At 55.9% G+C, this 27,324-nt stretch overlaps 1 protein-coding gene across 4 annotated transcripts in view; it reads left to right on the plus strand.

Moving 5' to 3' along the window:
* Col16a1 (collagen type XVI alpha 1 chain) overlaps positions 1 to 26,870 on the plus strand; it is a 48,415-nt gene extending 21,545 nt beyond the window's left edge. For 3 of the 4 annotated variants that reach the window (XM_015485350.2, XM_048815886.1, XM_048815887.1), the window contains 34 exons: positions 851 to 904; positions 991 to 1,017; positions 1,701 to 1,760; positions 1,948 to 1,995; positions 2,133 to 2,186; positions 5,177 to 5,230; positions 5,454 to 5,486; positions 7,873 to 7,989; positions 8,072 to 8,113; positions 8,201 to 8,287; positions 8,943 to 8,987; positions 9,773 to 9,817; positions 11,482 to 11,535; positions 12,039 to 12,092; positions 12,614 to 12,667; positions 14,000 to 14,044; positions 14,157 to 14,210; positions 14,377 to 14,412; positions 14,738 to 14,800; positions 16,525 to 16,596; positions 16,775 to 16,828; positions 17,426 to 17,470; positions 17,663 to 17,707; positions 17,879 to 17,932; positions 18,242 to 18,295; positions 20,278 to 20,328; positions 20,668 to 20,757; positions 22,180 to 22,215; positions 23,301 to 23,345; positions 24,151 to 24,339; positions 24,672 to 24,738; positions 25,388 to 25,564; positions 25,701 to 25,778; positions 26,517 to 26,870. In XM_015485350.2, the coding sequence (XP_015340836.1) occupies positions 851 to 904; positions 991 to 1,017; positions 1,701 to 1,760; positions 1,948 to 1,995; positions 2,133 to 2,186; positions 5,177 to 5,230; positions 5,454 to 5,486; positions 7,873 to 7,989; positions 8,072 to 8,113; positions 8,201 to 8,287; positions 8,943 to 8,987; positions 9,773 to 9,817; positions 11,482 to 11,535; positions 12,039 to 12,092; positions 12,614 to 12,667; positions 14,000 to 14,044; positions 14,157 to 14,210; positions 14,377 to 14,412; positions 14,738 to 14,800; positions 16,525 to 16,596; positions 16,775 to 16,828; positions 17,426 to 17,470; positions 17,663 to 17,707; positions 17,879 to 17,932; positions 18,242 to 18,295; positions 20,278 to 20,328; positions 20,668 to 20,757; positions 22,180 to 22,215; positions 23,301 to 23,345; positions 24,151 to 24,339; positions 24,672 to 24,738; positions 25,388 to 25,564; positions 25,701 to 25,778; positions 26,517 to 26,719 (2,286 nt within the window). In that variant the 3' untranslated portion in view covers positions 26,720 to 26,870. The remainder of the gene's footprint in view (positions 1 to 850; positions 905 to 990; positions 1,018 to 1,700; positions 1,761 to 1,947; positions 1,996 to 2,132; positions 2,187 to 5,176; positions 5,231 to 5,453; positions 5,487 to 7,872; positions 7,990 to 8,071; positions 8,114 to 8,200; positions 8,288 to 8,942; positions 8,988 to 9,772; positions 9,818 to 11,481; positions 11,536 to 12,038; positions 12,093 to 12,613; positions 12,668 to 13,999; positions 14,045 to 14,156; positions 14,211 to 14,376; positions 14,413 to 14,737; positions 14,801 to 16,524; positions 16,597 to 16,774; positions 16,829 to 17,425; positions 17,471 to 17,662; positions 17,708 to 17,878; positions 17,933 to 18,241; positions 18,296 to 20,277; positions 20,329 to 20,667; positions 20,758 to 22,179; positions 22,216 to 23,300; positions 23,346 to 24,150; positions 24,340 to 24,671; positions 24,739 to 25,387; positions 25,565 to 25,700; positions 25,779 to 26,516) is intronic. The other variant, XM_015485351.2, reaches the window with a different exon arrangement.
* Positions 26,871 to 27,324: the final 454 nt, after the last annotated feature.

The following is a 27,324-nucleotide window of genomic DNA, read 5'->3' on the forward strand; positions in this document are numbered from 1 at the left end:
AACCCACTAGAACTTTACAAGATGATATAATTTTAGCCTAAATCAAAGAAATGCTACCTTTCAGCTGGCTCGGGCCATGCTGGGCCGTGGGCAAATGTATAATTTTTCTTGAGCTTTTGGTGATGTTGAAAATAGCCCAGTGAACCATATCCTTTTCTATCTTTGTGGATCCCTAGAGAAATTCTTGTTCCAGTTTGGGAATCACTGATGGATTCCTCCTGAGGGGGCACCGAAGCCCAGAGGGGGTGGGGACTTGCCCAGGGGCACATGGCCAGTCTGTGATGCTCAGCAGAGCTGGGCAGTCAGGGATCCTCCCAGTCCCAGGGAGCCACAAGGTGAAGGCAGAGATGGGTCCTGGTCCTGGGGGAGCTTTGAGTCCCAGGTGTGACTATCGAGGGTCCCCTAGGAAGGCAGCCCCATCCCACACTCACTAGCTGTGTGACCTTAGGCAAGTGACAACATCTCAGAGTCTCCAGTTCCTTGGTAATAAGAATAGGAGCTGAAATTCTCTTCTCCCAGCTCAGTCAACTGAGGTGACTTTCACGACAGGGAGACGTGTACCATGCACTCAAGTGAGAAATGGGGAGCAGGGACTTGGGGCCCCACAGCCTGGGTGCTGTTGTGCTGTCGGATTGACAGTGAAATTTCTCCAAGCCTCGATTCCTCACCTGTGGAAGGGAGCAGTGCCACCAGCCAGCCTTCTTCTCCTTCCCTTCTCTTTTGCTCCTGGCCTCAGTCTCCTCCAGCAAGACCGGCTGCTTCTCTTTGTCGCCATTGCCCTTCTCTGAGGCGGCTGGATGGCTGGCCACTGTCTGATCTCACCCACTCACTCTGAGCTCTCTCCCTCCAGGGCCTTGATGGGCAGCAAGGACAGACTGGACTTCCGGGGGCCAGAGGAACGCCGGTGAGTGTGGGCCGCGGGCAGCAGGAAGCCCCGGCTGGCCCTGCCTCTGCGCCCCTGCTTCCTCACTGCCTGCTCCTTCTCTGCAGGGTGAAAAGGGATCTCGAGGAGAGAAGGTAAGTTCCAAGGACCTGTGGCCACTGCTCTGGGGGAAATAGCAGCCCCTACAGCCCCACACCAGGGGAACCTGTGCACATGGTAGTGTCCCCAGACCGGAGGACAGGAGCTGAGGAGACACCCTGGACTCCTTGCTGTCCAGAAGCCCCAGGTACTTCCCACTCTACATATTTGCCCAGGACTTAACCAGGATCCCAGGAGGCCAGAGAACTCCAAGGCCCTCTTAAGAAGGAGCTGCAGTTGCAAATAGGGTCTGAGTCAGAGGATACGGCAGGAAGTAAATTGGAAGGACTAGAAGTGAGAAGGCAGAGAGGTGAGGGTCCAGACAGAAGGGTCTAGAAGCAGGACTGCAGCTGGAGGAGCTGCGGTGAGAATAGCTGTGTAGCTACAGTGATGCGACTAGGTGACAGCAGTAACAGCAGCAGCCGCCCGTCACTTGCTGAATACCTGCCAGGTGGCAGGACTGCTATACACATTAATCCAACCTCATGAGAGCCTCTAAAGTCCGAATCGTTATCCCCATTCTACAGATGAGGAGACTGAGCTCCACAGGTTGCCCGAGGGTAATTCTGAATTTAAGCCCTGGCCTCTCCATCTCTAGAGTCCAGGCTAACTCACAGATGTCCGTTTCCAGAGAGCCCTCCATCCTTGCCGCCTCTAACCAAGGCTCTTGTCTTTCCAGGGTGAGCCAGGGGAGTGCTCTTGCCCCCCTCGAGGAGACCCCATCTTCTCTGGCATGCCGGTAAGTGGTGCTGAGAGCCTTCCCCGCCGGGGGAGAGGCCTGGCCTCCAGCCTCGCCTGGTGCCCAGTGTGCGAGGGCCCCGCAGGGCTTTGCGCCCCAGCCAGCCGCCTCCCCTCGCAGCCCTGCGCTTGGTGTAGACGTTGCCTGTAACCTCTCCCCTTCTTTTGCGACTCCCACTCCCACCCAGGGTGCTCCGGGACTTTGGATGGGCAGCTCCTGGCAGCCGGGCCCGCAGGTGTGTGTCGCTTGTCTCCTCTGTCTCTCCTCTTGTCCGCCAGCGCCCCGCGGCTTGCCCACCTGGACTGGACACTGCTGCCCCAGCAATGGGGTGAGCTCTCTCTTCTGGCTCTGATTCTACCATCTCTCCCTCAGGGTCCCCCAGGTGTCCCTGGACCTCCAGGCCCCCCAGGAATGCCCGGGCTGCAGGTAAGGGGGAGAAGAGAATGAGGAGTTTGGGGGGGCCAGGCTCTTGCACTCTTGGTGGCCACTCCATGCTGGACCCTGAGGACACTGATCCCCTACACTAGCCACATATGCCAGTCATGTCTTGCTGGTCATTTGTTCCTGCCTGCCAGGGTGACATGGAGGACACATGGATGCCTCAGGCCAGGCCGTGCGCACACTCAGCCCTTTTTAAAGGAATGCCCAGGCATCTCACCAATGGGTACCAAGCTCAGACCTTGGTCAACTCTCAGAATCTGGGTCAAGTCAAAGCCCTATACCCTGGTACAGAGCTCTCCATTTTGGAGCAGAGTTTGACATCCATTCACTCATGCAACACACATTTTGCACATCTTCTATTTTCCAGGCACTGTTTTAGGTGCTAGGAGACAGCGGCAAACAAAAATGAAACCCTCTGCCCTCTCGGAGCTCGCATCCTAATAGAAGAGACAGTCAATAAGCAGGATAAAGAAATAGAATATAGTGTTTTGTAGCAAGTGGTGTGTGCCAAGGAGAAAAATAAAGCAGGGTGAGGATAGGAAATAGAAAGAGGGCAGGAAAGATGTTTGTGAAAAGAAGTGGACATTTGAATCAATACTTAGGAAATGCAAAATGAGCCCACGGGGGAAACTGTTTCTGGCAGGGAAAGCAATCAGTGCAAAGGCCCAGAGGTGGGAAGGTGCCTGATGGGTTTGAGGAACAGCAAGGAAGCCAGAGATAGGGAGCGGGGAGTTGAGACCTGTGCGGCATTTTGATTAGAGTTTGCATTTTGGAGCCAGGCATCCTGAATTGGAATCCCAGCTCTGCCATGTCCTAGCTGTGTGACGCTGGACAAGTTACTTAACCTCTCTCTGACTCAATACCTTCATCTGGGGATGATTACAACACCCACCTGATAGGGCTTTCTGTGGGTATTAAAAAAGAGAATCCATGTGAAGTATACACTGTTCCTGGCACAGAGTAAACATTTGAGAACATCAGCTATCATAACTGTCCCGATGGCTGCTTTTATTGTTTTACATCCATTTTTTTTTTCATTCATTTGAGCCTCACATCAGCCCCAAGAGGCAGGTGGAGTCATCCCAGCTGGACAAGCTGATCTGAGAGTTGCAATATAGTATCCAAGGTCACACGCCCAAGAATTGGCAACCTGGACTGGGGCTTCCCCCTGCAAAGCACTTTCTGTTCCCGCCCACTGCGTCTCAGGACAGTGCAACCAGGAGCTACAGTCACGCCATGTGTCTGGCAGCCCCACAGTTGCTGAAAGTGTCCAAGCTTCCTGTACAGTGCCAGGAAGTAGTAATTTGTCTGCAGAGGGGCTTGCAATTGCTTGGGGAGGCTGAGAATCATTTCTTGATGACCCAGTAACAAGGGAGGGCTGATGTGCTATGAATCCTGCTGAGCTGTGCTGGAGGGGGGTGGTGGGAAAGCCCGAATGCTGAGTGGTCCCAGGCACCAGCGTCCTCCTGTGGTGCCAGTGACTGAGACCAAGCCCAGGCTGCTGCTGGCAAGTGGGCCAGGCAGAGTGCAGGAGGGCCGAGCAGCTCCTCCCTTTGGGTTCAGAGAGAGGCTCAGAGATGCATAGTCCTTACCAGCCCAAGACTGCATAGTCCTGGTGCCTAATTACTGCATTTCATCCCGATCCATTTCATAGATGAGGCACAGAGGGTAGGAAATGTGCCCAAGGCTGTATAGCTAGTAGGCAGTTGAGCCTAGACTTAAACTTGGGCTGCACTACTCTCCTCTACAGTGGAACAACACAGGGACATTGAGTTCTGGGAGGGCAGGAAAAGAATCACAAAGTCTCAGGCTGGGACTAACAGGCCAGCCGCAGAGAATGGAGCAGGGGGTGAATCACCGTCGTCATCACATTCAAGGCACTTGCCCTGTGCCCGGCAGGGTTCTAAATCCTGATCGCTCTGGGCAACAGAGGGGGCTTGGGTGGAGGCTGACTCAGGGCTGACCCAGGCCTGGGAGAGCCTGCCCTGGATAGGGAGGGCTGCTCTGGAGGAGGAGATGTGTTCCTTGCTGGAAGCTGGGACTTGAAGGGAGGCCAGATCTCAGAGTGGGCCAAGGAAATCCTGCACAGGGAGGAGCAGGCTGAGCGGCGGTGCGTTCACTCAACACATATTTAATGCGCACTCCTCCATGTTGGGCGCTGGGGATTCAAAATGGAGTATACTCCCTGCCTCTGTAGAGGATTTAATATGCAAATGTGAACTGCCAGTCTGCAAGGGGAGCTGAGCGCTGCCTGGTGCTCACTTAACAAGAGTGTCTGGGTGCGTCCCAGGCTCTGTACCAAGCCCCTCATAGCCACTATCTCCTTGAAGCCTTGCTGTAAATTATCACTGTTTTGCAGATAAGGAAACTGCAGCTTGGAAGTATTCCCGCCCCCTCCCCAAATAGCCTGCCCAAGTTATAGGTGTAGCCAGGTTTGCTCCTAGACGGGACTGATTGGCCAGCATCCCGTATTCTGGAGATGTCTTTTGAGGGATGACGTGGAATAGTGGGAAAGAGGGTCAGAAGCCGGTGGTCCTCACTCTGAATCTCAGCTCCGTGGTTATCTTGAGTTGTGATCTTTTACACTCTTTCTCTGAGGTCTTTCTTTTGTTTCTAAGATGAGGTAAAACACCGAGTTCACCAAGATAGCTGTGGTTCAATGAGAAAATACCAAGAAGCTAGTACAGAAAGAAACAGCAGTTCCTCTAGGGGAGACCCGCTGACCAATGGCTGACCTTCCCCTGCTGCACAGGGAAGACACTTCCAGCGGGGCTGGTTTCGGTGGTCACTCCTCTGAGCCTCCTTGGCTCCTCTTTCTGAGCTGTCTGGAAACTTTTGAGCTAAGAATAGAGGCAGACTTGTGCTGTGCTGGCCGGGGCTCTCAGTTCTGCAGGATGAGGGAAAGGGCTGAAGACAGGGAGCAGGGAGAGGGCCAGGGAGGCGCCTGCTCACTGTGTCTGTGTCTTCTTGCGCAGGGAGTGCCTGGAAACAACGGCTTGCCAGGACAGCCTGGGCTCACTGCAGAACTGGTGGGTACCAGCCAGGACTCACCGTCCATCACCCTCCCTGCCCTTCCCAGGCCTGAGCTGGCCACGCCCACCCCTTTGGCAGCTGTGAGGGTCCCTGTTTTCTCCCCCTTCCAAGGCTGGGAGAGGCCCAGATGGCATGATACATCCTGAGACTGCACCTGATCCCATAAGTCTCCTTCCCCTTTCTCCCACCTGCTAGAACCCACACATCTGTCTCTTGCAGGGCTCCTTACCCATTGAGAAGCACCTTCTTAAGGTAAGAGGCCACGGGGGGTGGGTGGGGGGTGGCAGGAGCTGGCTGGGTTGTCTCCCAAGGGAATTCTCATAGTAAACCCTCAGCTGTGTGCACCTCATGGAGAGCACAGATTTAGTTTGCTGGTTCCCTGTTCTAGGGATTGCATTCCAAGCATCTGTCTTAAGAGGGCCTGGCTGGTGCCTGGCTTGTAACAGACCCCCAGGCAACATTTGTTGAATGAGTGCTCAAAGGAATCCTGTGAAGGTCCCCACATGGTGGATGCTGGTGGCAGAATCCAACCCTGAAGTCTGCTTGCAGCAGCTGGCAATGAGCTCCTGTAGCACTCAGGTCACACCAGGGCAGGGCCCGGCAGCTTCCAGCACAAGGCACAGTGCAGTGGTGGGAGGCTATGAAGGTCAGGTTCTCCGAAGACCCTGGGTGGGCCAGACTGGGTATTTCAGGGAGGAGAGGGATTTGGGGAACAATTCTAGCAATAAGAAAGGGGACATGGTGCTTGGGAGGAGAGTCGGCCGTGTCAGGCCTCTGAATAGCTGTAAAACCCAGACCATAGTAACTCAGGCTCCCCCAGCCCTGCCTTGCGCAGTTTCCTCGAGATCTTAGAGCACAGTCATTGCTAAAGGCTGCCTTCTGTTACCTGGACTTCCTCCTCCAGCCCAGCAGCTTTGGACCCTGACTGTGCCTTGGCCTCCAGGGTCTCCCCCAAGCTCCCATCCTGGCCACCCTCTCCTAGTACTGGCTAGCTAGTCAGTGTCCTGGACATCCCACTCCTGGGTGGGCCTTGGTCAGGGCGGAGTATGGGGACTGTCTCTAGGAGAACTGTTGAGGTCCAGAGACCTGGGGAGCCTCTGAGGAGCAGTGGAGGGAAGGTCCATTCCTGTTCTGAATTCAGATGTTTCTGGAAGAAACTGGGAGAGGAGGTTGGCTGACCTGGCAGCCGCCACATGTTGGATCATAGTACACTTGTGCCACTAAGGCCCCTGCTCCTCTCTCTAGGCAGCAGCGGCGGTTTCCTCCTCCTCCTCCTCCTCCTCCTCCTCCTCCTCCTCTCTTCTTCTTCTTCTTCTTCTTCTTCTTCTTCTTCTTCTTCTTCTTCTCCTTCTTCTTCTTCTTCTTCTTCTTCTTCTTCTTCTTCTTCTTCTTCTTCTTTTGCAGTGCTGGGGATTGAACTCAGAGCCTTGCACATACTAGGCAAGCATGCTCTACCACTGAGCTGCACCCTCAGTCCATTTCCTAAGCTTCTGTCAACCCTGGGTTCTGTTAATCCTGCTCCTGAGCAGAAATCAGGCCAAACCCAGGATCTGACATTGCTTCTCATAGCATCTCACTTGTGGGCTTCGTAATCAAATGCTCAGCGAAGGCCCCAAACAGGATCTGAACATAGCCCATAGAAGAGGTCAGGTGGCAGCCTGGGTGCCTCCAGGAGCCCTGGCCATGGCTGTGTCCACAACCCAGAGGAAGCATAGACTTGGCTGCAGACAGACGGGGCCAATCCAGGCTCCCACTTACCTAGAAGAAGTGCATCTCCTCTTTCTCAAAAGAGAGGCTCCCTCAGCTCCACAATGCTCAGGAGATTCCCCGCCTGGCTGCGCCCTGAGGATTAACTGTGATAACGCTCTAAGGCCTATTAGGAGGGCCGGCCTCGTAGCTGAGTAAATGACAGCATTATCCTTGGGCAATGCAGTGAACAGTGAAGGTGAGATGGGGGCTCCTGCCTGGGGTCCCCGACGCCATGCCAGGCCAGAGAGAGGCTCCAGATCCCCAAGTCCTTTGAAACTGCAGGCCGGTTTTACAGGTGGGTTTTAGTGGATGGAAGGGAGGGTCAGAGAGGTCTGTGAAGGAAACGCCTAGGGTAGGAGGAAGCTCTTCCTTCAGGAAGCCTGTAGAGGCCCAGTGACCTGGGGAGCCTCTGACAGTTGGTCTCTCTGGGCAGCGGAGGGCAGGCCCTCCCCAGAGGTCGGCCGAGGGCTCTGCTGCTCCTGCACCGGCTTCCCTGGCTCCCTCAGGCAGGGGAACTGGCTGTTGGAGCCAGTCTTTCCAGCCTAGATTCTCGTGGCTTGTCCTCACGGTGGGTGCAGGTTGCACGAACAGCCGGGACAGATGGTCCCTCTGTGGGCCCCTGCGCCTCCTCCCACACGCCTGTCTGCAAAGTGCTGTGGCTTGGCCCACCAGAGCTGCTTCCTGGAGGAAACTCAAAGCCAATTGTTGGGATTGGGTCCCCTGAGGATGGAGCAAAGCTGCCGCAGGGACGTGGCTGGGGAGGGAGAGAGTGTGGGCAGAGAGCTCCTGGGCAGGGTGCCCCGCCCTGGGTTCTGAGCGGAGTTCCCCATCTGGCCCACCCTGGCCGGCTCTGACCCAGGCCCCTCCACCCTCCCCATTTTGTCTTCAGAGCATCTGCGGGGACTGTGTCCAGGGCCCGACGGCCCACCCAGCATCCCTCCTGGAGAAAGGAGAGAAGGGAGACCAGGGCATCCCGGGTGTGCCAGGCCTGGACAACTGCGCTCGGGTAGGGCCTGGGCTGGGGCAGCCCGTGTGCGGCTCGGGGGTCTCCCAGCTGCTCCAGCTGACCGCCTCCCTGTCCTCTGCAGTGCTTCTCAGAGCGGGAGCGCCCGAGAGCTGAGGAGGCGAGGGTGAGTGAGCTCTCGCTTCTCCTCCTTCCTCGGGCCCCATGAGGAGAGGATCTGCTGCTCACTCTGCCACCTCCGTCCCACCTCCAGGGAGACAGCATCGAGGGCGATAATGGCTGTGTGGGCAGCCCTGGCCTCCCTGGTCCTCCGGGACTGCCAGGCCAGAGGGGAGAAGAGGTAAGGCCAGGGAGCAGGCCCTCCTCTGGGCAGGGGTGGGAGCTCCGGTTTCCCTGGAGAGCTCCCCGGGGGCCTTCAAGGCCTCTGTGGCCCGGAGTGCCCCCTGCTCCCCTGGCACCCTGGCTCCTTGCTGCTTCCTCTGCCCACACTTCTTCAGCAGTCGGGTCCCATGTCCCCTCAGTAGACTTTCCTAACCACCCTCTTTAAAATGGAAGCTCCACACAACCGCAGCACCCCCGGCACCTCGCCTGTACCATCCTCACCATCCTCTGCCACGCCTTGCTTGTATTTACCTCATTCAGGAATATTTTACGGATAGCGCCTGAGCACCAACCATGTGCCAGCCCTGTTCTGTGTGTTACTGTCCACCTTGCCTCTAGGATATAAGTGCTGTGAGGCAGGGATTTTTGTGTTTTGTTTATGGCTGTGTTCCCAGCTCCTGGACCAGTGCCCAATACATAATAACTGCTCAATAAATGTTTGTTGGGTGACTGAATGAACCAAATGAAAGCCATTTTATGTCAGCTGAATTGTCCTGTTTTGACATCGGCCCTCTGTTGCCTCCAGCTGTGTCAAGCTAGGAGGAAGGCTGCTGTGACCTGGGGCTCTGTGAGGCCCCATCCTCTTCATCTGTTTCCCTTGGCTTCCTTTATAGGGTCCGCCAGGCATGAGGGGCTCCCCGGGTCCTCCAGGCCCAATTGTAAGTATCTGTGGTGCCCTGGCTGCTTGAGAAGCTCTGCAAGGGGTCCTAACGCTCAGACGTCATTCTGTTGCCTTGTCCAAGAAGCCCAGCAGGGCACAAAGAGGGGACACCCACCGTCCTTGCCTTTCTCTCCCGAGAGCAGCTCTGGGGACCATGCTCTCCACCGTCAAGTCCCCTGGAACTGCCCAGCTCTATCCTTGGGCACGTCTTCACCTCGGCACCCAGGGAGCTCTGTGTCCTTCTGGCCAGATCTCTCTGTGCCCTTGTGGGGCTGAGACAGAGCTACCCTGGGTTGCTCTACGGGGCCATCTCTAGGACAGGTCTATAAAGCCCAGCCCTGGGGCACCCACCCAGTGTCCTCCGTGGTATTGATAAGGCTGGAAAAGAGAAATGATTAGAAATCTGGGAGGGCCCAGCACTGTGTTCTTTGGAGAAAAAGAGCTGGTGGGATCTACCCACCGGAGGGTGGGCCGGCGGAGGGCAGGTGGCAGGCAGGCTGGGCAAGACCAAAGGAATGGGCTTCCACTGCAGCCAGGGCATTCAGGAAACTCTGGAAAACTGGGGAAGGATTTATGGACTCTGGGGCTGTTTTGCGTCTCTGCCAATGAAGGGGCCATCCTTTCTGGGGCCACGAGGAGGAGCAACTGCCTTTTGGGCCGCGGAGGTCAAAGAGTCTCTTCTTCAGCTGCCTTCAGAGCACCCCCCGGACCTCCTCCCCCCATGGCCCCCCAGTTCCAGGGTGACTGTGCTTGTGAGATGTGACCTGCTGTTTCTCCCACCAGGGCCCCCCAGGCTTTCCTGGTGCTGTTGGCTCCCCCGGATTGCCTGTAAGAACCTAGTGCTGCTCCCGCTCCCCTCCCCACCAGCCAGGTCTCTGTGGCTTCTGCTTGTGTGCCCTCACCTCCGTGTTCGTTGTCCCATGCAGGCACGGTAGCTAACGACACAGGTTCCCTGAGGTCCCAGCAGTTGGACGTCCTCCCGGTCGCTGACTTCTTCCCACTCTCCCTTCTCCTTCTGCTTGCTTCTCATCTTCTCACTTTCACTTCTTTCTGTTTTCCTTTCCTCCTTCTCTTGCCACGCTGCGTCCCTCCCCCTCCGTCCTCCGAGCTCTTCCACCTTCTTATTTGAAGCTGGTGCCCCCAGGAGCCCCTTTATTCCGCCCTTCTCACTCCTGCCTCCTGCCTCTCACCACCTGCCGTGTGGACTGAAGATTTGCTGAAAGTAGTTCTTGGGGCCCTGCCAGGCACTGGCTCTGAGCCCGGCAGAGATGCCAAAGCTTTAGGGCTTCACATTGCAGGCTGGCACAGGTTTGCTGCCCTGCTGCTTGGCAGGGCTGTCCAGCGGCCCCCCGGGGACTCAAGGCAGCCCTGCCTGCACCCTTCGCTCCTGCTGGAGGAAACCCTCAGCTTCCTCCTCCTCCTCTTCCTTGGCTCCAGCCCCAGTTTGCTCGAAGGCTGGGCATGTGACACCAGCCAGTTAGGTTTCTGGGTGTCATGGGGCTCTGCCCCTCTTGCCAGGTGCCCTGGTCCGCTCCTTCTGCCAGGTGTCGTTAATTGCTCTGCCTTCATCATCGTCACAGGTGTGTTTAAGTCACCCCCATCCTCGCTGTTGCTCCTTCCGGGGTCACGGAAGCTAACCTCCTGTTTGTCAGATTCGTGTTCCTGGGGCCTGGCTCCTCTCCTCCCAGGCCTGGTGACGGAGGCTCGGGAGCAGGGCCCCTCCTTGTTGCAGTTCCATCTGTCCCCACGTCCTCATCTCTGGCCGGGCCTTGTCTGTTTCTGCTTGCTTGGGTGAAGGGGCCATCTGTCTGTCTAGCCATCTGTCTTGTGTTGTGAAAAAGTTTGGGCGCCGTTTCTGGAGGGCACGAGGAAGAAGGGACAGCAAAGGTGCACTTAATGTCGTGGCCGACCTACCAAGGCCAGGGTGAGGAGTGAGGGCTGGGGCTCTGGCTCTGATCGAAAGTGACATCCCCTTACACGTTACTGAGTGACAGGGGTCACTCTGGAGGGAGCCCTCTGTGCCTCTTCCCTGCGTCCCTAAAAGGAGGTGATCTAGGGCTTGATGGGGACAGGGACAGGTAAGTGGTCTGTCACGATGCACTTCATGGGGAAGTCACTCTAGGTGCACCTCTCCTGACAGCTGCCCCTCAGAAGGAGATTATATCTGATTTGTCATCCTTTTAAATGTGTACCCCAGCTAGCTACCATGGTAGGACACATCGGTGACACCCATGTGACACTCAGGTGAGAGGTGCCATCTGAGAGTCACGCACTTCAGGGGCGATTCTCCAGAGCCAGCTGTCTTGAGGGCATGCTCCTATGGGCACCCATAGGTAGGGGTTGAGAGTCAGCCTTCTGGAGCACAGATCCTGAGTGCCATTAGCGACGTCCACCTTTGCCGAGATTGTGATCAGAGGCTGCAGGGCAGGGGCCATCAGGGGCTGGGCGGGGACTGCCCTCCTCGGCAGGTTCTCATGAACTTTCTCTCCAAGGGTCTTCAAGGAGAACGAGGTCTCAGGGGCTTGACAGGAGACAAAGGTGAACCGGTAAGAAGAGATGGCATGAGCTGGGGGGGACAGGAGCCCTGGGAGAGAGGTCGAGCCCTGAGGAATGGCCGCTGAGCAGAAACTGGGTGGTGAAGCCCTGAGGCATTCAGCATGGGGTCTTGGCACTCTTGGGGTCAGAGGATCTGGGTGTCATGGGGCTCTGCCCCTCTTGCCGGGTGCCCTGACCTCCATGTGCCCGACTCCCGGTGAGGTGCACGGCTCCGTCCTGCCCTCTCCACCTCCCTGGGGGCTCTTCTCCCCTCGGCCTGTCTGGGCCTTCTCTGGCTCAGCTCCCAGGGTTCAGTTCAGCCTGGGCTTGTCGTGGCTGGGTCGGTGGTGATGGTCATGTCCAAAAGAACCTGGGGCTTGGGAAAAGGCCTGAGGTGGTCCCGGCTGGGTATCACCTGCTAGATGGCAGCTCTGGATATTCTGGCTTAGGTCACCTTTTTGTTCCCCCAACCAAAATGGGGGGGCTTGTCCATTTTGTCTGCCTTTCTTTGCAGGGTCCTCCAGGACAACCTGGCTACCCAGGTGCCATGGGCCCCCCGGGACTGCCAGTGAGTAAGGGGGTCCTGTCTGGGGGGTGCGGGAGGCTTGGGCTGGTAATCAGGACAGGACCGGGCTGGCATCCCTTAGCAGGCTCCTTCTTTCGGAGCGTTTTGGCCTTGGCCTCTGCCAGGCCGGTGGTGTAGTCCCCTGCATGCCCGACTGTAGCCCCTTGGCAGCATGGTCTGTCCCACTCTGCCTGGGGGCCAGTCTCTGTGAGCACACTGGGAATCCCAGATATGGCAAGAACTGAGATCTACCTCCTGAGGTTGGGAGAGTTGGGGAGACAGCTGGGAGGTGCCACCCCCTCTCAGGTGCCCGCTGGGTAGGCGGGTCCCTGCTTTCCACTGAGGGCCACAGTGGCAGGTGGGGAGGACACTGTGGCCCAGTCTCTCCTCCCCCAGCCATCTCCCTCGGTGCCCTCGACCTCCAAGTGCCAGTCTGGGTGCCTGCTGCAGTCTCCACCCCTCCTATTAGCGCCGTGACAGGCAGGGCCGCGGGCTAATTCTGCTCTTTCTTTGCGGATTGTCAGGGCATCAAGGGGGAGCGTGGCTACACGGGGCCCGCGGGAGAGAAGGGCGAGTCGGTGAGTAGCGGCTCCCGCGGGGGCGGAGGAAAGGCCAGGCCACCACCTCCGCTGGAGATTTTCCTAGCAGCCATGAGGAGGAGCCCATGACCCCTGCTGCCCCTGCCCCCAAATAGCTCCAGCTGTGTCCCAGCGCCTGCTGGTGGCTGCGGAGGCGGAGGCTGTGAGGAGAATCCCAGCAGGTTCATGCAGCCAGGCATGAACGAGTCAGCTGGCAGAAGAATTCCTCCCTCCCCTCCTGCTCCTGCCAAGGCAAGCTGGCGAGGGCCAGCCTGAGAGAGAGCCAGGCCTGAGTCTCTGTCCCCAATAGAGCCACCCTTCACAGAGGCCCCACGCCGAGCACAGGAGCCAGGGGGCTGCTATCACACGAGGACAGGCTCGCAATGTCATGACTCACCCAGGGTCCTGCAGCCAGTTAGCGAGTTAGTGGCGGAGCCTGGGCTGGGTCCCAAGTCCATCTGGGGACAGACCTCAGATCTGGGATCAGCCACTCGGGGACTGGAGTCTTACCTCTCCCCCTCACAAATTTCAGTGAGACCTCAGTGGGATTCAGCAACACTTTTATTCAATAACAGAAAGTTCTTTGGGCCTGCTGGGTGCCAGGCCCTCTTCTGAGGATACTGTGGTGAGCGAGCGGGCAGCCGTGGTGCATAAACATGAAAGCCGGACACAAGAGCACACAGAGCGGGGAGGGGCTGGAGGGGAGGTCCCCACCGAGGAGGTGCCTTTGAGCTGAGATCTGAATGGAGGGAGAGGGAGTCACATGCTTGTCCACACTGGGGAATCCCAGAGGGAGAGGCCACGGGTGGGGCGTGGTAGGAACAGCTTGGAGCCATCCCATGATCCCACACGGTTTCAGGACAGCTAGAAGGAGGGGGGGGGGGATGGTGGTCATTCCAGGCAGAGGGGTGGCCACACAGAGGTCCAGGTAGGAACAGATAGAGCAGTTCCAGGAATAGTGACCTTCCTGAGCAGGATGGAAACGGGGGAGACAGACCTGAGGTGGGAGAAGGGAGCCTCGACTCCCAGCACTGATGGAAACTGTGTGCCTCATTCAGTTGGCAGAGGGGAGCCATGGAAGGTTTTTGAGCACGAGAGTGACTTAATCAGAACAGTGCTGGAGGAAGAGAAGGGGGTAGCCATTTGCTGGATTGGGGTGAGCTGGGAGGTGGCAGGACTAGTTACAAGGCGGGTACCACAGCTCACACAAGAGGGGAGCCCGAAGAGACCAGGCAGAGGGTCCCGCCAGCTCAAGGAGCCTCCCACCACATGCCCAGCCACCCCCAACCATCCTCATGTCCCCAGAGTGATTCTGCTTCTTCCCCTCTCCAGGGCCCGCCGGGAACAGAAGGCCTCCCAGGTCCCCCAGGCCCAGCTGTGAGTGAGGGAGGAGGCCGGGAGATGTGGACATGGGCCCCTGCTTGGCCCACCCTGGGGTCTGAGGACAGGAAGACTGGGATTCCAATTTCATTTTTCTCTGTGGTGACAGGGTCCCCGAGGAGAGCGAGGACCCCAAGGGAACTCAGGTGAAAAGGGAGACCAGGTGAGTGGGGCTGGGACCTGGCTGGGGTGCAGGGATGACTGGTCCTCCCAGAGCCTCACCTGCTGGCCCATGGGCTTGAGGCTGCCTCACCCTGTCACTCTTTCCACCTGGGCAGCCAGGCGGAGAGAGGAGTGACACCCACACTGTCCCTTGCGTCTTCTCCTAGGGATTTCAAGGCCAGCCAGGCTTCCCAGGCCCACCGGTGAGTAAAGACACAGAGCTGTTCTGTCTGCTGTGGCCTCTTCGGGAGGGGAGGGGCAGGCCTGACCAGGCTGGGCTTGGGGAGGGGAGGGAAGAGCAGGGGAGCAACAGCCTGGGTGGCCAGGCCTGATTCCAGGAAGTGGGACCTGGAGTTGGGGCTTCCTGGGTGGGCCCAGTGGGCCAGGCAGATGTAATGAGCACCGGGTGGTGTTTCTAGGAAGTCAAAATCCATCCCTTGACAACAGTAGGATGTGCACGCAAGGGAAAGAAGGGGTGCTGCCCACTGTAGCCTGCGTTCACTCCTGACTGCTTTTCTGTTAACACAGGGTCCCCCTGGATTCCCAGGCAAAGCTGGAGCACCTGGCCCACCTGGGCCCCAAGCAGAGAAGGTGAGCAGGACCCCCAGGGTGGCCAGTCATGGATCTGAGCCCTGTAGCCTCCATGCCGTGTCCCACCCCTCAAATCAGGCCCCGGGGAAGTTCAAAGACAGAGTTCACGGCATCAGAACTTGTGATTGCTGGACCCAGAACAGAGGCTGTGGCAGGCCAACGGTCCTTGGATGGCCCTGGGCCCAGCATGCCTGCTGGCCTCTGAGCAACCCTGGCTCCTATCTGCTGGGAGAGGGGAAAGGCTGGTGGAAGGTGGGGAGGGGGCAGAGGGTATGGTGGAGGCAGACACCTGGAATGTGTCAGGCCATCCTCGGGCCAGCCGGGGAGGAGATGTACATCTGAGACCAGGAAGCCCTGGAGGAGGACACCAACCTGGAGGGGGATGGGCCTCTCCCTCAGACAGCCATGCTTGGGTTGTCCCCAAGGGCCCAGAGAGGGCAGAAGGAGCCTGTTGACAAGTGTGGGGAGGTACAGCAACTTGGGGATCCTCACACTGGCTGCCTCTTAGTTTGGCTTCATGGATTTTGGAGACACAGCTCCGCTGTGGTTTGGGGCTTATATCCCTGTGTCACCGAGCCTCTGGCCTCCCTCGATGTGATGTGCTCGATGAGTGGTATACGTGGCCCCAAGATTGACTTCTGAGCTTAGGGTGGAGGCTGGGGCCCAGAGGGAGGGCAGGAAACTGCAGAATTGGGAAGCTTTTTCCTTTGAAACCACAAAGTCAACTTCTCACTGTACAGGCAAGGAAAGACCCAACAGCCAGGGGCATCCCAGGGCACAGCGTGTTGGCAGCACCAGCACTGAGACTTCCCCCAGCTCAGGAGAGGCCCCAGCCCCTCCCAGCCTCCCTGAGCCATCAGTCAAGGTTGGGCACTGGAGATCGCCAGCTCCCTTCATCTCCCTTCTCTGTGGAGGACCCCGGAGGCAGCTCCTGCCCAGGCGGGTGGCAGCAGAGAATCCCAAACTCTGGCCAATGGTTCTCTCTCAACTCCCAGTGGGGTCTGATATTGACTTGGGCTGTGCTGACCCCTTCTGGTGACTGGTGGCATTGCAATGCCCCCCAAGAGCTTTTCCCTCAGCTAGGCAACAACCCCCACAGCCACCCCAAGACACCATCCTCTCCCCACTGGGGAACGCAGCAGTCCTTCCCTCTAAGCCTCTCGCCACCCCCTCTTTCTTCAGTAAACATTCCAATTCACACATCTGTTCTCATCACCTCCCTGTTCTGAACCGTCAATGGCTCCCCAGTGCCTCTAGACTTAATTTTAGAGTCCCTGAGCCTTTTTCCACTCAAACCTCAACCTATAAAACAGAAAGAATCTGAGCTGCTGTGGCTAAGACAAGGATAAGGTCCTGGAGTTCCACCTTCTGGGTCCCCACTTCATTCCCCAGCTTCCAGGGTCCCCCCAGTAGCCCCCAGAGCTCTGAGAAGTACAGTTTGGAAACCACTTGCCTATTTGGTGAAGTTTAGCATGGCGTTCAGGCCTTCAGTCAGGCCGTGACTCCCCCAGCCTCCTCTCCTGCCCTGCCATCCCGCAGACGGAGAGCCTGGTCAGTAGGTGTGTGACCATTTCCAGATCTTCATCTTTCTCCTGAGTGTGGACTAGATCAGTTAGGTCAAAACAGAATGAGGACTAGAAGCCAGAGGTCCTTGAACCCTGGGCCCAGGCCTAGTCTCCTGGGCGGGGCCAGGCCCTGCTGACTGTTGGGGTGCTGCTTTCCAGGGCAGTGAAGGGATTCGCGGCCCAGCAGGCTTGCCTGGTTCCCCTGGGCCACCAGGACCCCCTGGGATTCAGGTAGGTGTGTGTGCCCTCAGCCTGGAGGGGAGGGCTGTGTGTGTGTGTGTGTGTGTGTGTGTGTGTGTGTGTGGTGGGGGTGGGAATGGGGTGAGGGGCAGGGAGTCGGGCTGGGTCAGCTCTCCCTCCTCCCAGGGCCCTGACACAGCCTGTAGAATCGCCTTTTTCCTGTCTCTAGGGCCCCGCCGGCCTGGACGGTCTAGACGGGAAGGATGGCAAGCCCGGCCTGAGGGTGAGATGGTGGCCAGGGCGGGCAGGCACCTCTTCCTCTCTTTCTCTAAGAGCCAAAGCCAAGGGAGCCCTGGTGAAGGGAACTGAAGTGCCCCTCCCCTTTGTCGCGGGATGTCCGCTCCCCCCTTGCTCTCTCCTGTTGCACCCTCCCTGGTTTCTCAGTTCAAATGGCCTTCACCAAGCTAGACAAGCTGGGGCTCACCAAAGGCAGGACAGTGACATTTTAAATAGAAACTCAGGCAACTAAAGAAACTAGGCTGGCTTTCGGAGAGAATCCGGCTGCAGACATGGAAGGCCTTGAGCAAGCCCTTCTCCCTGGGCGGAGTTTTGCGGGGGTGGGACCAGGCAAAGGGCATCAAGATCACTACCCCCACACTGTACCCAGAAGAAGGAAAACTAAGGCCCAGAGAGGCCTGGGATTCTCTCAGGGTCCACAGCCAGTGAGAGGTCAGGCCAGGTCGATTCCTCCTCTGCCCCACGTGACATTGCCGCCACGCTGGGCTGGCCCGGGGAGGGCTGAAGCAGGGATGGCAATGGTGAATGAGTTGGGTAGAGGCTGGACAAAACCTCTGCCACAATGTCTGGTCTCTTTCCCTAGGGGGACCCTGGTCCCGCTGGCCCCCCCGGACTCATGGGACCCCCGGTAAGTTGAACTGCAGGAAGGGGCTGAGCCGCTGCAGCCTCAGCCTGGGTGGGTGGGCAGCTCCCATCCTCCAGACCCCGTGCACCAAGTCATGACTGGATTGGTTCCATTTGTTTAACCCGAGGAAGGAGGTTCTGAGAGAAGCCTCTGGATGAGGTGAGGGATGTGATTGCTCCTTGCTTTTTCTTCCAGGGTTTCAAGGGGAAAACTGGACACCCTGGCCTCCCAGGACCTAAGGTAAGGGTGACTTCTGGAGAGCAAGTCTTCTCTGCTCTCTTCTTTGCCACCTTCTGGCCTGAGGGCACCAGAGGGACTGTGGCTGGAGATAGGATAGGTGGCAGGGTGCCTCTGATGAGGGATCCATTTGGGGTGGGTTTCCCAAGCTCTGGCTGACCCTCTCTCTTCTAGGGTGACTGTGGCCAACCAGGCCCCCCTGGTAGCAGCGGCCGGCCCGGCGCGGAGGTAAGGTGGGATCTGTGCACACAGCGGGCTTTCTGAATCTGGATGCAGCCGCTTCCTGCCACTCCTGCCCAAAGTGGCTGCTTCTCTCCTGGCCTTCTGGGGCAAAGTTTCACCACACTGCACATCTTCCTCTCAAGTGTTGTAACTGGTCCCCTCCCAAGAAACAGCTGGGCCACTCACCTACAAGGAAAGCATGCTCCTCTGGCCATTGGCATTCCCACCTCCCTGCTCACCCGTCTCCCATCTAAGTAGCCACAGGTGTGCCAGGCAATCTGTGTCTGTGTCATCTTTTTTCTCTGTCTCCCACAGGGTGAGCCTGGTGCCATGGGACCCCAAGGACGACCTGGCCCCCCTGGCCACATTGTGAGTTAAAACTGGTTTTGTCTCTGTTTCTTGGAATGTTGGGAAGCCACTGTGGGTGGTGGTGGGCAAGTCACTGATGGCCTGAAAGGGCGCTTCCCTAGACATAGAGAGCTACAAGGGGCTGTGGGCTCACCCGATTCAGCGGTCCCAAAGCTCTCCGCCTCTTGTTTTCTGGGCACGTCCATGTTCACTTATCACAAAGGGCATTCGGTTAGTCAACAAATAATTATGGAGCACCTGCTCCCTGCCAGGCACTGTTCCAAGCATTGGGGCGACAGCAGTGAGCAAGACAGACAGGCCCCCTCATCTCATGGCACTTCAAGGCAGGCACCAGACTGGTACAAAAGCATCAGGCAGAGGTGATATTACAGAGGGGCCAGGAGCTGGCTTTGGAGGAACACTTAGTGGAGAAGGGACATTCAAGCTGAGGCCTGAAGAAAAGGACGAGTCAGCTCTGAGGAGTCCAGGGGAAGAGCCCAGGGCAGAGGGGTCTGCTGATGCACAGGACCAAAGCAGCGAGAAGCTTGGTGTGTCTGAGGAACCCTGGGAGGTCTGCATGGCTGGAGTGCCATTTGAGAAGGGTGGAGAGTGGGGTCAGAAAGCTGAGCCTTGAGAAGGACACTATGACATACAGGAGGCCCTCAGAGGTGCTATCAGGAGCGTGGGAAAGACGTGCAGGGAAGTGGTGGATGGGTGGCTGTAGCGGAGAGGGGACTCAGGATGGATCTAGGATGTGCTTGGCGGTGGCGGTCTGGGGCAGAGGCAGGGTGGAGTGGTAGAAAGAGCAATTAAGGACGACTCCTGAGTTTGGCCTGGGTGAGGTAAGTAGGTGGTGTGTTTACGAGATGGAGAGACTCGGAGAGGACATTCGTTAAGCAATAATGAATTTCCCATCTACTTTACTCATCGGTAGCACAGATAGCTGCCAATTGGTGCCTTTGATCAGTGTGACGGCATCAAGCTGATAGGGCTCCAGGGACAGCAAATACACTGGCATTTCTTGCAGCCCTGTTGTGCTGGCTGCATAATCTCCAGGAGGCTTTTAGAAATGTTAAAAATAGTTCATGACCAAAAAAAAAATAGGAATTCTCAAGTCCCCGTGGATGTTTTAATGTACCTGAAGGGGTCCAGAAGCCCTCTCCTGGGGACCCCAGATCTAGACCAGTTCCTCCTCACTTTACAGATGAAAGGAGTCTCATACTCTGTATTGTGGCCCCAGTGGAGACTCAAGGGACAGGGGTCAGGGTGTTGCGGGAGGAGGTGTAGGGCTCCTCCTCTTGTTCCTGTATGTGAAGCCCAGGTCCCTTGCTGCATGAGAGTTCCAGTGCTGGACATTTCTATCCCAGGAGTCTTAGATGAGTGGAACAGAGGCCATGGCTTCTGGAACTTTCCATCTGTGAAGGTGGATGAAGGTGCTCTGAGAGAGAACTGAGTGCCCTGGGGTTCAGAAGAGTCACTGTGACCAGAGAGGTGACATTTGAGCTGTGCCTCAGAGACAAGGATGTGGATCATCAGAGATGGGACAGCCCAGCAGGAAGGAGCATTCCTGGGGGTTCCTCACTGTCCCAGGGTTAGAGGGTTCCAAGAGACTGGGCTTGAGTGCCTGGCTATTGAGCTTCTTAGTGTGTGTTGGGTTGGTGCTAAGCCCCCACCCTTCGCCCCCTGCTGTGTAGACCCCAGATCCTGGTCTTCCTTCCTCCTTAGAATAGCAGGAAGTGAGGCTGCCTCTGGGAAAGCAGGGGTCTCAGAAGACACCGGCCAGTAGTTCATTCTCTTGGGCCCTTTGCCTTTGGCCTCTGGCTATAGCTTCCAGGTGTACCACTCAGTGGGCATTAGCTGTGAGGGTCCTGTGTCCCGGAGGGAAGGAAGGGTTTCAGGAGGAGCATGGAATGGGGCAGTTTGGGCCTGCTCAAGCTCTCAGCCCTCTGCCCCTCATCTTGAGAGCCTGTTTCCATCCCACTGATTCCATCGCTTCTCTTTAGGGGCCTCCGGGGCCTCCGGGCCAGCCAGGTCCAGCTGGGATCTCTGCAGTGGTGAGTGACACTTCCCATCGTTCCTCCCTCCCAGGAGCGTTGCCCTGTTCTGCTGTAGGTTCCTTCTGGAGGTATCCAGAGAGATGGAAAACAATTTGCCTGCATCCCCACTTCTGCCATCCGCCTTACCTACCTCCAAAGATCCCCACTCTGGGATGAGGCTAGGGCTTCAAAGGCTGGAGGCCATCCCAGGGCCCTGCTGCAAATTCAGGCAGCACCCCTCCTCATGTGGGGCCCAGGAGGTGGGGACATGGTTCCTGGTACATGGTGGACAGTCTGCCTCTGGCTTGGTGGGGTCCACTTCTACCCCCACCCACCATTCTCCTTCCTATTCTCTAGGGCCTGAAAGGAGACCGGGGAGCCACTGGAGAAAGGGGCATGGTGGGCCTTCCAGGTCAGCCTGGCCCACCTGGACACCCTGGTCCCCCGGTAAGACCCCTTATCTTATAGCACAGGTCAGAGGAAAGGGTCAGCTGGCTTTGCCAGTTGGGCTCAGCTTTGCACACCTGGGATCTCCAGGGGAGGAGAGGCGTTAGTATAGCAGGACCACATCAAGGAGCCCATACCTGGGACAACTGCACACTGGGAGTGACAGGCCCTGCCAGCCAGTGCACACAGGTCACTGCCTCTGAAGATGCGCCACTGACCTCATGCAAATTCTTCAATGAGTTATCAGACAGAGGAGACTCTGTCCCTGTCCACCCACCCCCCGGCCCTAGGGATGCTTGCCAGCAACCACAGAGTCTTTGAAAATGTCAGGAACCAGAAATGCAGTGCTATTACTGTAACTTTCTGAGCTCCTCAGAAACCACAACGTGGTCTCAGCTCATGTTTAGCACTGAGTGATGCTATATTGGTCACAGACCATGTGCTGAATGGTGAGCTCGGTGCTTGATGCACATTTTGTCTTACTCTGTATGGCAGCCCCACTTAGTGGATCTGGTTGGCCCCGTGTTACAGATGAGGAAACCAAGGCTCAGCCAGGCTAAGCAGGTTGCTCAGAGTCACACAGTGGAAGAGCTAGACTCCCACCCTACTTGATTCTAGATCTTGAGTCCTTACCCAGTCTGCAAATATCCAGACAAGGTGACCCACATCAGCTGGAACTGATTGCTAGTCTCTGGGATGATAGCCTTCTAGGAGACAGGGACTCAGGTCTTCTAGCCCCACCCCCTGCCCATCAAGTTCTTTCCACCATGTGGGCTCTCCTTCAGGTAGCAGTCACAATGACCTGAGATTGGGGGCCTGGAATGGGGTGGATGAGTCCAGTCAGTTAGTGTAGAGGTGGCAGTCAGCCCATGTGCCAGGACAGCCTAGGTGGCTTCTGCTGCTTATTCTGATTCTTGCCAAGGATCCTGGACAGGTCCTTCCCTCAGGAGCTCCCAGAACCCCAGAACCCCAGAGCTCTATTACTCACTGGGCAGTCACAGATTCTTTGTCCCTAGCAGCCCGCCAGAAGGCAGATAAGCAGGGGGTGGGCAACCTCTCCTGTTGTGGGGAGGGAGCTGGCTCAGGCTCATCCTGGCAAATCTCACTGAGGACAGAGGCTCACAGTTCATGTGTTCCTTCAGCAAACATTTACCATATACTCAGAGCCAGGGAGTGTGCAAGGTGCTGGGATCCCAAGCGAAGAGGCACAGTCTGTTCTTCCCTTGCAGAAATCAGTCAAGGAGGCAGCTGGGAGCCATCAGTTGGGCTCCCAGACCAGGCTGGAATGTGAGGCATCAGAGGGTGAGGGATGCAAGATTGGCACCTCTTGGTGGAGCTGGTTGTGCCTGGTGGGCAAGGTGAGGTTTGCAGGGTCAAACTGGGTCACAGTTTATCACATGTCTATTGCTCTCTACTCCCCAGGGTGAACCTGGTGCAGATGGTGCGGCCGGCAAAGAGGTACTGTTATGCTGGCTCCTTTACCCTTGGGAATGCTGCTTGGCTTTCTTAGTTCCCAGCTTGCCCTGGTCCCTCCTTATTCGTTCAGTCAGCACTCCCTGCGTGTGCAGACCATCTCCAGACAGAATCCATAGCCGCAGGTTCCATGTCTATGGATTCAACTGAGATTGAAATATTCAGAAAAAAAAATTGCTGGACTGAACATATATAGATTTTTTTTCCTTGTTACTATTCCTTAAACAATACAGTATCCCAGAATTTATAAAACATTAACATTATCTTAGTATTATAAGTAATCTAGGGCTGGGGATGTGGCTCAAGCGGTAGCGCGCTCGCCTGAGATGCATGCGGCCCGGGTTCGATCCTCAGCACCACATACAAACAAAGATGTTGTGTCCGCCGAAAACTAAAAAATAAATATTAAAAAAAATTCTCTCTCTCTCTCTCTCTTAAAAAAATAAGTAATCTAGAGATGATTTAAACTACATAGGAAGATGTGAATAGGTTTTGTGCAGATACTACCCTATTGAATACAAGAGACTTGAGTTTCCACAGATTTTGGTGCCCAGGGGGGGTCCTGAAACAGTCAGTCCCCTTTGGATTCAGAGGAATGACTGTATATAGGGAACTGGTAATTCTTGTTGCCTTGGGGGAGAGGAACTAGAGACTAGGGGACAAGGACAAGGATGGCAGTGAGTCTTGTTTTATGCTTTTTTTTTTTTTTAACCCTGTAGCTGGTCAAAAAGAGACAGTAATGAGAACAGCGTTCCCTGGGCACCAGGTCTTGCAGGGCCCTCCACTGACTCAGACTGGCTCTCTCATTCTGACTTCTTTTCACTTCTTCTCATCTGTGATGAGGGACCCGGCTAACAGGATCAAACAAGGCCATGCCCCAGGGGACATCATTCTCCCTTCCAGCTGTCAGCCCCTCTGTTGGCAGAGAGATGTCATCTCTTCTTACACAGAGCCCAGCTAGATGCAGCCTGGGGCCTGGGCCAGTGACGATGATCTTTTCATTGCTTTGACCTCCCCAGAGGTCTCAGAGATGCTACATAGACTTGATCCCTGACTTTGGTTTCTTCTAGGGACCCCCTGGAAAACAGGGACTCTATGGACCTCCTGGTCCAAAGGTGAGTGGGCAGCAGCTGGGTTTGAGAGGATTGACTCATGTATCAATCAAGCCCAGCTCTAAGCTATGATGTTAGCTACAGAAGGGACATAGGAAGGCCAGCGGGCAGGACTGGGAGCAGCCACACCTGTGAGTCCGCCTCATATGGGGCCATTCCAGGGTTCTTAGCTGTGGCTGGGGATGGAAATCTCTGCTCCCTCTCACTCACATCCCAGCCCCTTTTCCTGGCCTGGGATAAAAAGAGGCCCTTGAGCAGCGGTGCTCCCTGCAGTCCAGTCATATTGACCCTAGAGTAGGGCAAGTTTTCTACTTTTCTTTTTTTTTAATAGAAGACTGGACACAGCACTGTGGGATCTGGGGCTGAGAGAGGCCGTGTAAAGAACAGGGGCATTTCAGCTGGGGAGGAGGTGTGGAAGAGATGAGAGAGGGTGTCCAGGCAGGGAAAACTTAGACAGTATGGCAGGATCAGAGAGTTACAACCAGGGAGGGCTGGCTGGAACTGGAGGGCAGGAGATGAGGCTGAGGAAGGTGTGACCAGGAGCATGTCATCAATGGCCTTGAGTGCTTGGCAGGGAAGTGGGGTCTTTATACCAAGGGCAGTTGGGAGCCACACCATGAGAACCGATTTCTAGAAGGGTTAGGGTTAGCGTTAGGACTAGGACTGCTCTGGTGACAGTGAAGCGGAGTAGGGAGAGATGCTGGAGACCTGGTGGGAACAGGGAGAAGAAGGGGTAGATTGCTGAGACATCGTGACACAGTCTTGGTGGTGGCTGGTAATGCTGGACTGTGACTTCCTCTTCTCGTAGGGTGATCCAGGACCCGCAGGACAGAAGGGCCAGGCAGGAGAGAAGGGAAGATCTGGCATGCCTGGCGGGCCTGGCAAGAGTGGCTCTATGGGGCCTGTTGGGCCACCAGGTCCTGCAGGAGAGAGAGGCCACCCTGGGTCTCCAGGTCCTGCGGGAAGCCCTGGATTGCCCGGTGTGCCTGGCTCCATGGTAAGGAGAGGCTGGCAGCTCTGGGCACTGTCCCAGAGCAGGCATGTGCGATGGAGCATGGGTCCTTTTGGAAGCTCTTGCTGACATTCTGCAGGAAAGAGCATGACTCCGTCTAGGTGGTTCTTAACTGCATGGGGAGGGTGGGGGTTACAGGTCCCTCTCCCCAGCCAACTATGCTCTGCACAAAATGCTTGAGTACCATCTCAGGGAAGGTAGGACTTTGGATTTAAAATCTGTGGGAGGATTCTGGACCTTTACCCTCCTTTATTTCCATAAAGGCTGCTCCCAGGAGAGAGTGTAAAATTGAGGCAGCTTCTCTTCTCTTCCCTCAGGGAGACATGGTGAATTATGATGAAATCAAGAGGTTCATCAGACAAGAGATCATTAAAATGTTTGATGGTAAGTGGCAGCCGGCTGGGTGGCAGTGGGGGCCACTTGCCCTTCCCAGCTACTTCTCCACCCAGCCCTGGCCTCCTTTCCCTTAAAGCTTCCATGTCCTCCCTTCCACCGCCCACACACTTAGAGGCCAAGGGGATGACAGACATGTGTTCAATTATCCATCCGACCTTCCTTGTCACCTGCTCTGTTCAAAGATAAAAGGATTCCGTCCTGCCCTCCTGGTCTCTACTTGATCAAGGTGGCCGACAAGAAAATTGATTTCAAATGAACCTGCAGGGAATGATTCCTAAACAGAGGGGCAAGCAGCAATTGAAAGATGGCTGCTGTGGTTTATTTTAACTTTTCATCCAATGTTGATGTGCTGGGGGACTGGGGGCACACTGTCCTGGGGGGGCTGGGCATCCTGCTTGGGAAGCATGAAGAGCAAGGAGTCGACTTATTTTGAAGCCAACAGTGAACCGGTGAAGGGTACTGGAGAAGTGAGATGCTGAAATTAGATCTGTGCTCCCCAAAGATCTGGGACCAATCCCCATGTTCCGTATCCTGATGTCCTTTGGAGAAAGGCTGTTCCATATTGGTGCCATGTCTATGGCATTTGTGGTCTTGAGTCCCTGGAGCCCCCTGTGACCTGCCCTGTCCTTTCCTACAGAGCGAATGGCTTACTACACCTCCAGGATGCAGTTCCCCATGGAGATAGCAGCAGCTCCTGGTCGGCCAGGGCCGCCAGGGAAGGATGGTGCCCCAGGTCGGCCAGGTGCTCCAGGATCACCCGGACTCCCCGGTCAGATTGGCAGAGAAGGACGACAGGGTTTGCCAGGAATGAGAGGTAGTTCTGCCCTCTGGTTCCCCATGGGCATATGCAGCCTTCTGGGGGCTGGCCTGAGCATTGTATTTGTATGTGTGTTTCAAGGACTCTATCATTTTTCTGCTCAGAGATAAGACTTCTTATTTCTCTTGTCCAGGGTTGCCTGGTACCAAAGGTGAAAAGGGAGACATTGGCATTGGCGTTGCAGGAGAAAATGGTCTCCCTGGACCCCCAGGTAGGAAAACCTAGCATTTGAGTTGATGAATCCAGAGCCAGCATAGGTCCCATTTCTTAATGTTCCTTCAACAACAAAGTGTGTAGAACTCCAAATATCTACAGGGCAGTCATCCATCATTTACAGCAATGTCACTGTGTTAAGACACTCTGCTAGGGGTGGAAAGAAAGACCCAGCTTCTGTCCTTAGTTCTAAGCTGAGCTAGCATGATGTAGTGGGAGAGAGCTGTACACAGTGGGAGTCAGGAACCCAAGTTCAAGTCTTGCTCGGCATCCTACTGGCTGTGTAATCTTGAAGAGGTCACTTAGGTCCTCAGCGTCGCTTTCAAAAATGCAGGCATGGCAATGTAGCCTGAAAGAGAATAGCCAAAGTCTGATGACCTGGCTCTGAGGTCCAACTCTATTACTTAGCTTGAAGTGCAACCTCTCTGAGCCTGTGTCCTCATCCACAAAATTAGATAATAGTTCTCTCCTCAAGGAGCCGTTGTGCAGATTCAGTGACTAATGCATACAAATCACCCAGCCCCCTGCATGGTCACAGAAGCTCTCAATAAAATGAGCCAGTGGTATGGTTGTCCTTGTTAGATCAATGTGAGGTTCAGATCAGGTTTTCACAAAAACAAGTTGTGACTTGACAAATATGCATCAAATGTAAATATATTACTAACTATGACCATTATTTCTTTTCTTTTTGTGATCTGGTCTCCTGATTTCCCTTCTGTGACTCTTCCCTCCCTAGGTCCTCAGGGGCCTCCAGGGTATGGCAAGATGGGTGCAACTGGGCCGATGGGCCAGCAAGGCATTCCTGGCATCCCTGGTCCACCAGGTCCCATGGGCCAGCCAGGCAAGGCCGGCCACTGCAACCCCTCAGACTGCTTTGGGGCCATGCCAATGGAGCAGCAGTACCCACCCATGAAAAACATGAAGGGGCCTTTCGGCTGAAATCGCCACCTGCCACAAGATGAAGGACTTCATTGGGAATAATTGGCCAAAGCGTTCAGGACTCTGTGATAGGTTGTGAATGTTTGTGTGGTTGATGTTGTTATTGTTAATTGCTGTTAATATTTTTTTTAACAATAAAGAAATAAAACTATCTGCAGTCCCACTTGTAGTGGGATTCCCCTGGTGCTGCAGCCACATCTCCCAGTCATCCTCTTCTTCTCATTTGGTCCCAGAGCCACAAAGACGTCATTGTCCATGGTCAGCCAAAGGCGTAGTGAGGTGCTGTTGTATAGGATGTCCCCAGCTTAATTTCCCTCTCCAGATGCTTCTGGTTCATCCTTTGGTCCTCCAGGCCTGTGTCTTATCCTCATGGCTCACTTGCTCCAAGTTGGGGATCTGCTCAGTCTTTCCTCCCAAGGGAACCAAAAGCAGGTTTGAAGACCCCACTTCCAGCTTGTAAAGGACCCTCCCTGTTTCTTTCCTAAGGAAACCAGTGTGTGGTACCCCACCCATCCTTGCCCACCCTCCTCACTTCCTGATCCAGCTGGTATCTTGGGAGGTGCCACCCAGCGCTGAGGTGTGTTCGTCCACCTGGAAACCCTCCC

This window comes from Marmota marmota, unplaced genomic scaffold, assembly GCF_001458135.2.
Source record: "Marmota marmota marmota unplaced genomic scaffold, marMar, whole genome shotgun sequence".
NCBI classification, from domain to species: domain Eukaryota; kingdom Metazoa; phylum Chordata; class Mammalia; order Rodentia; family Sciuridae; genus Marmota; species Marmota marmota.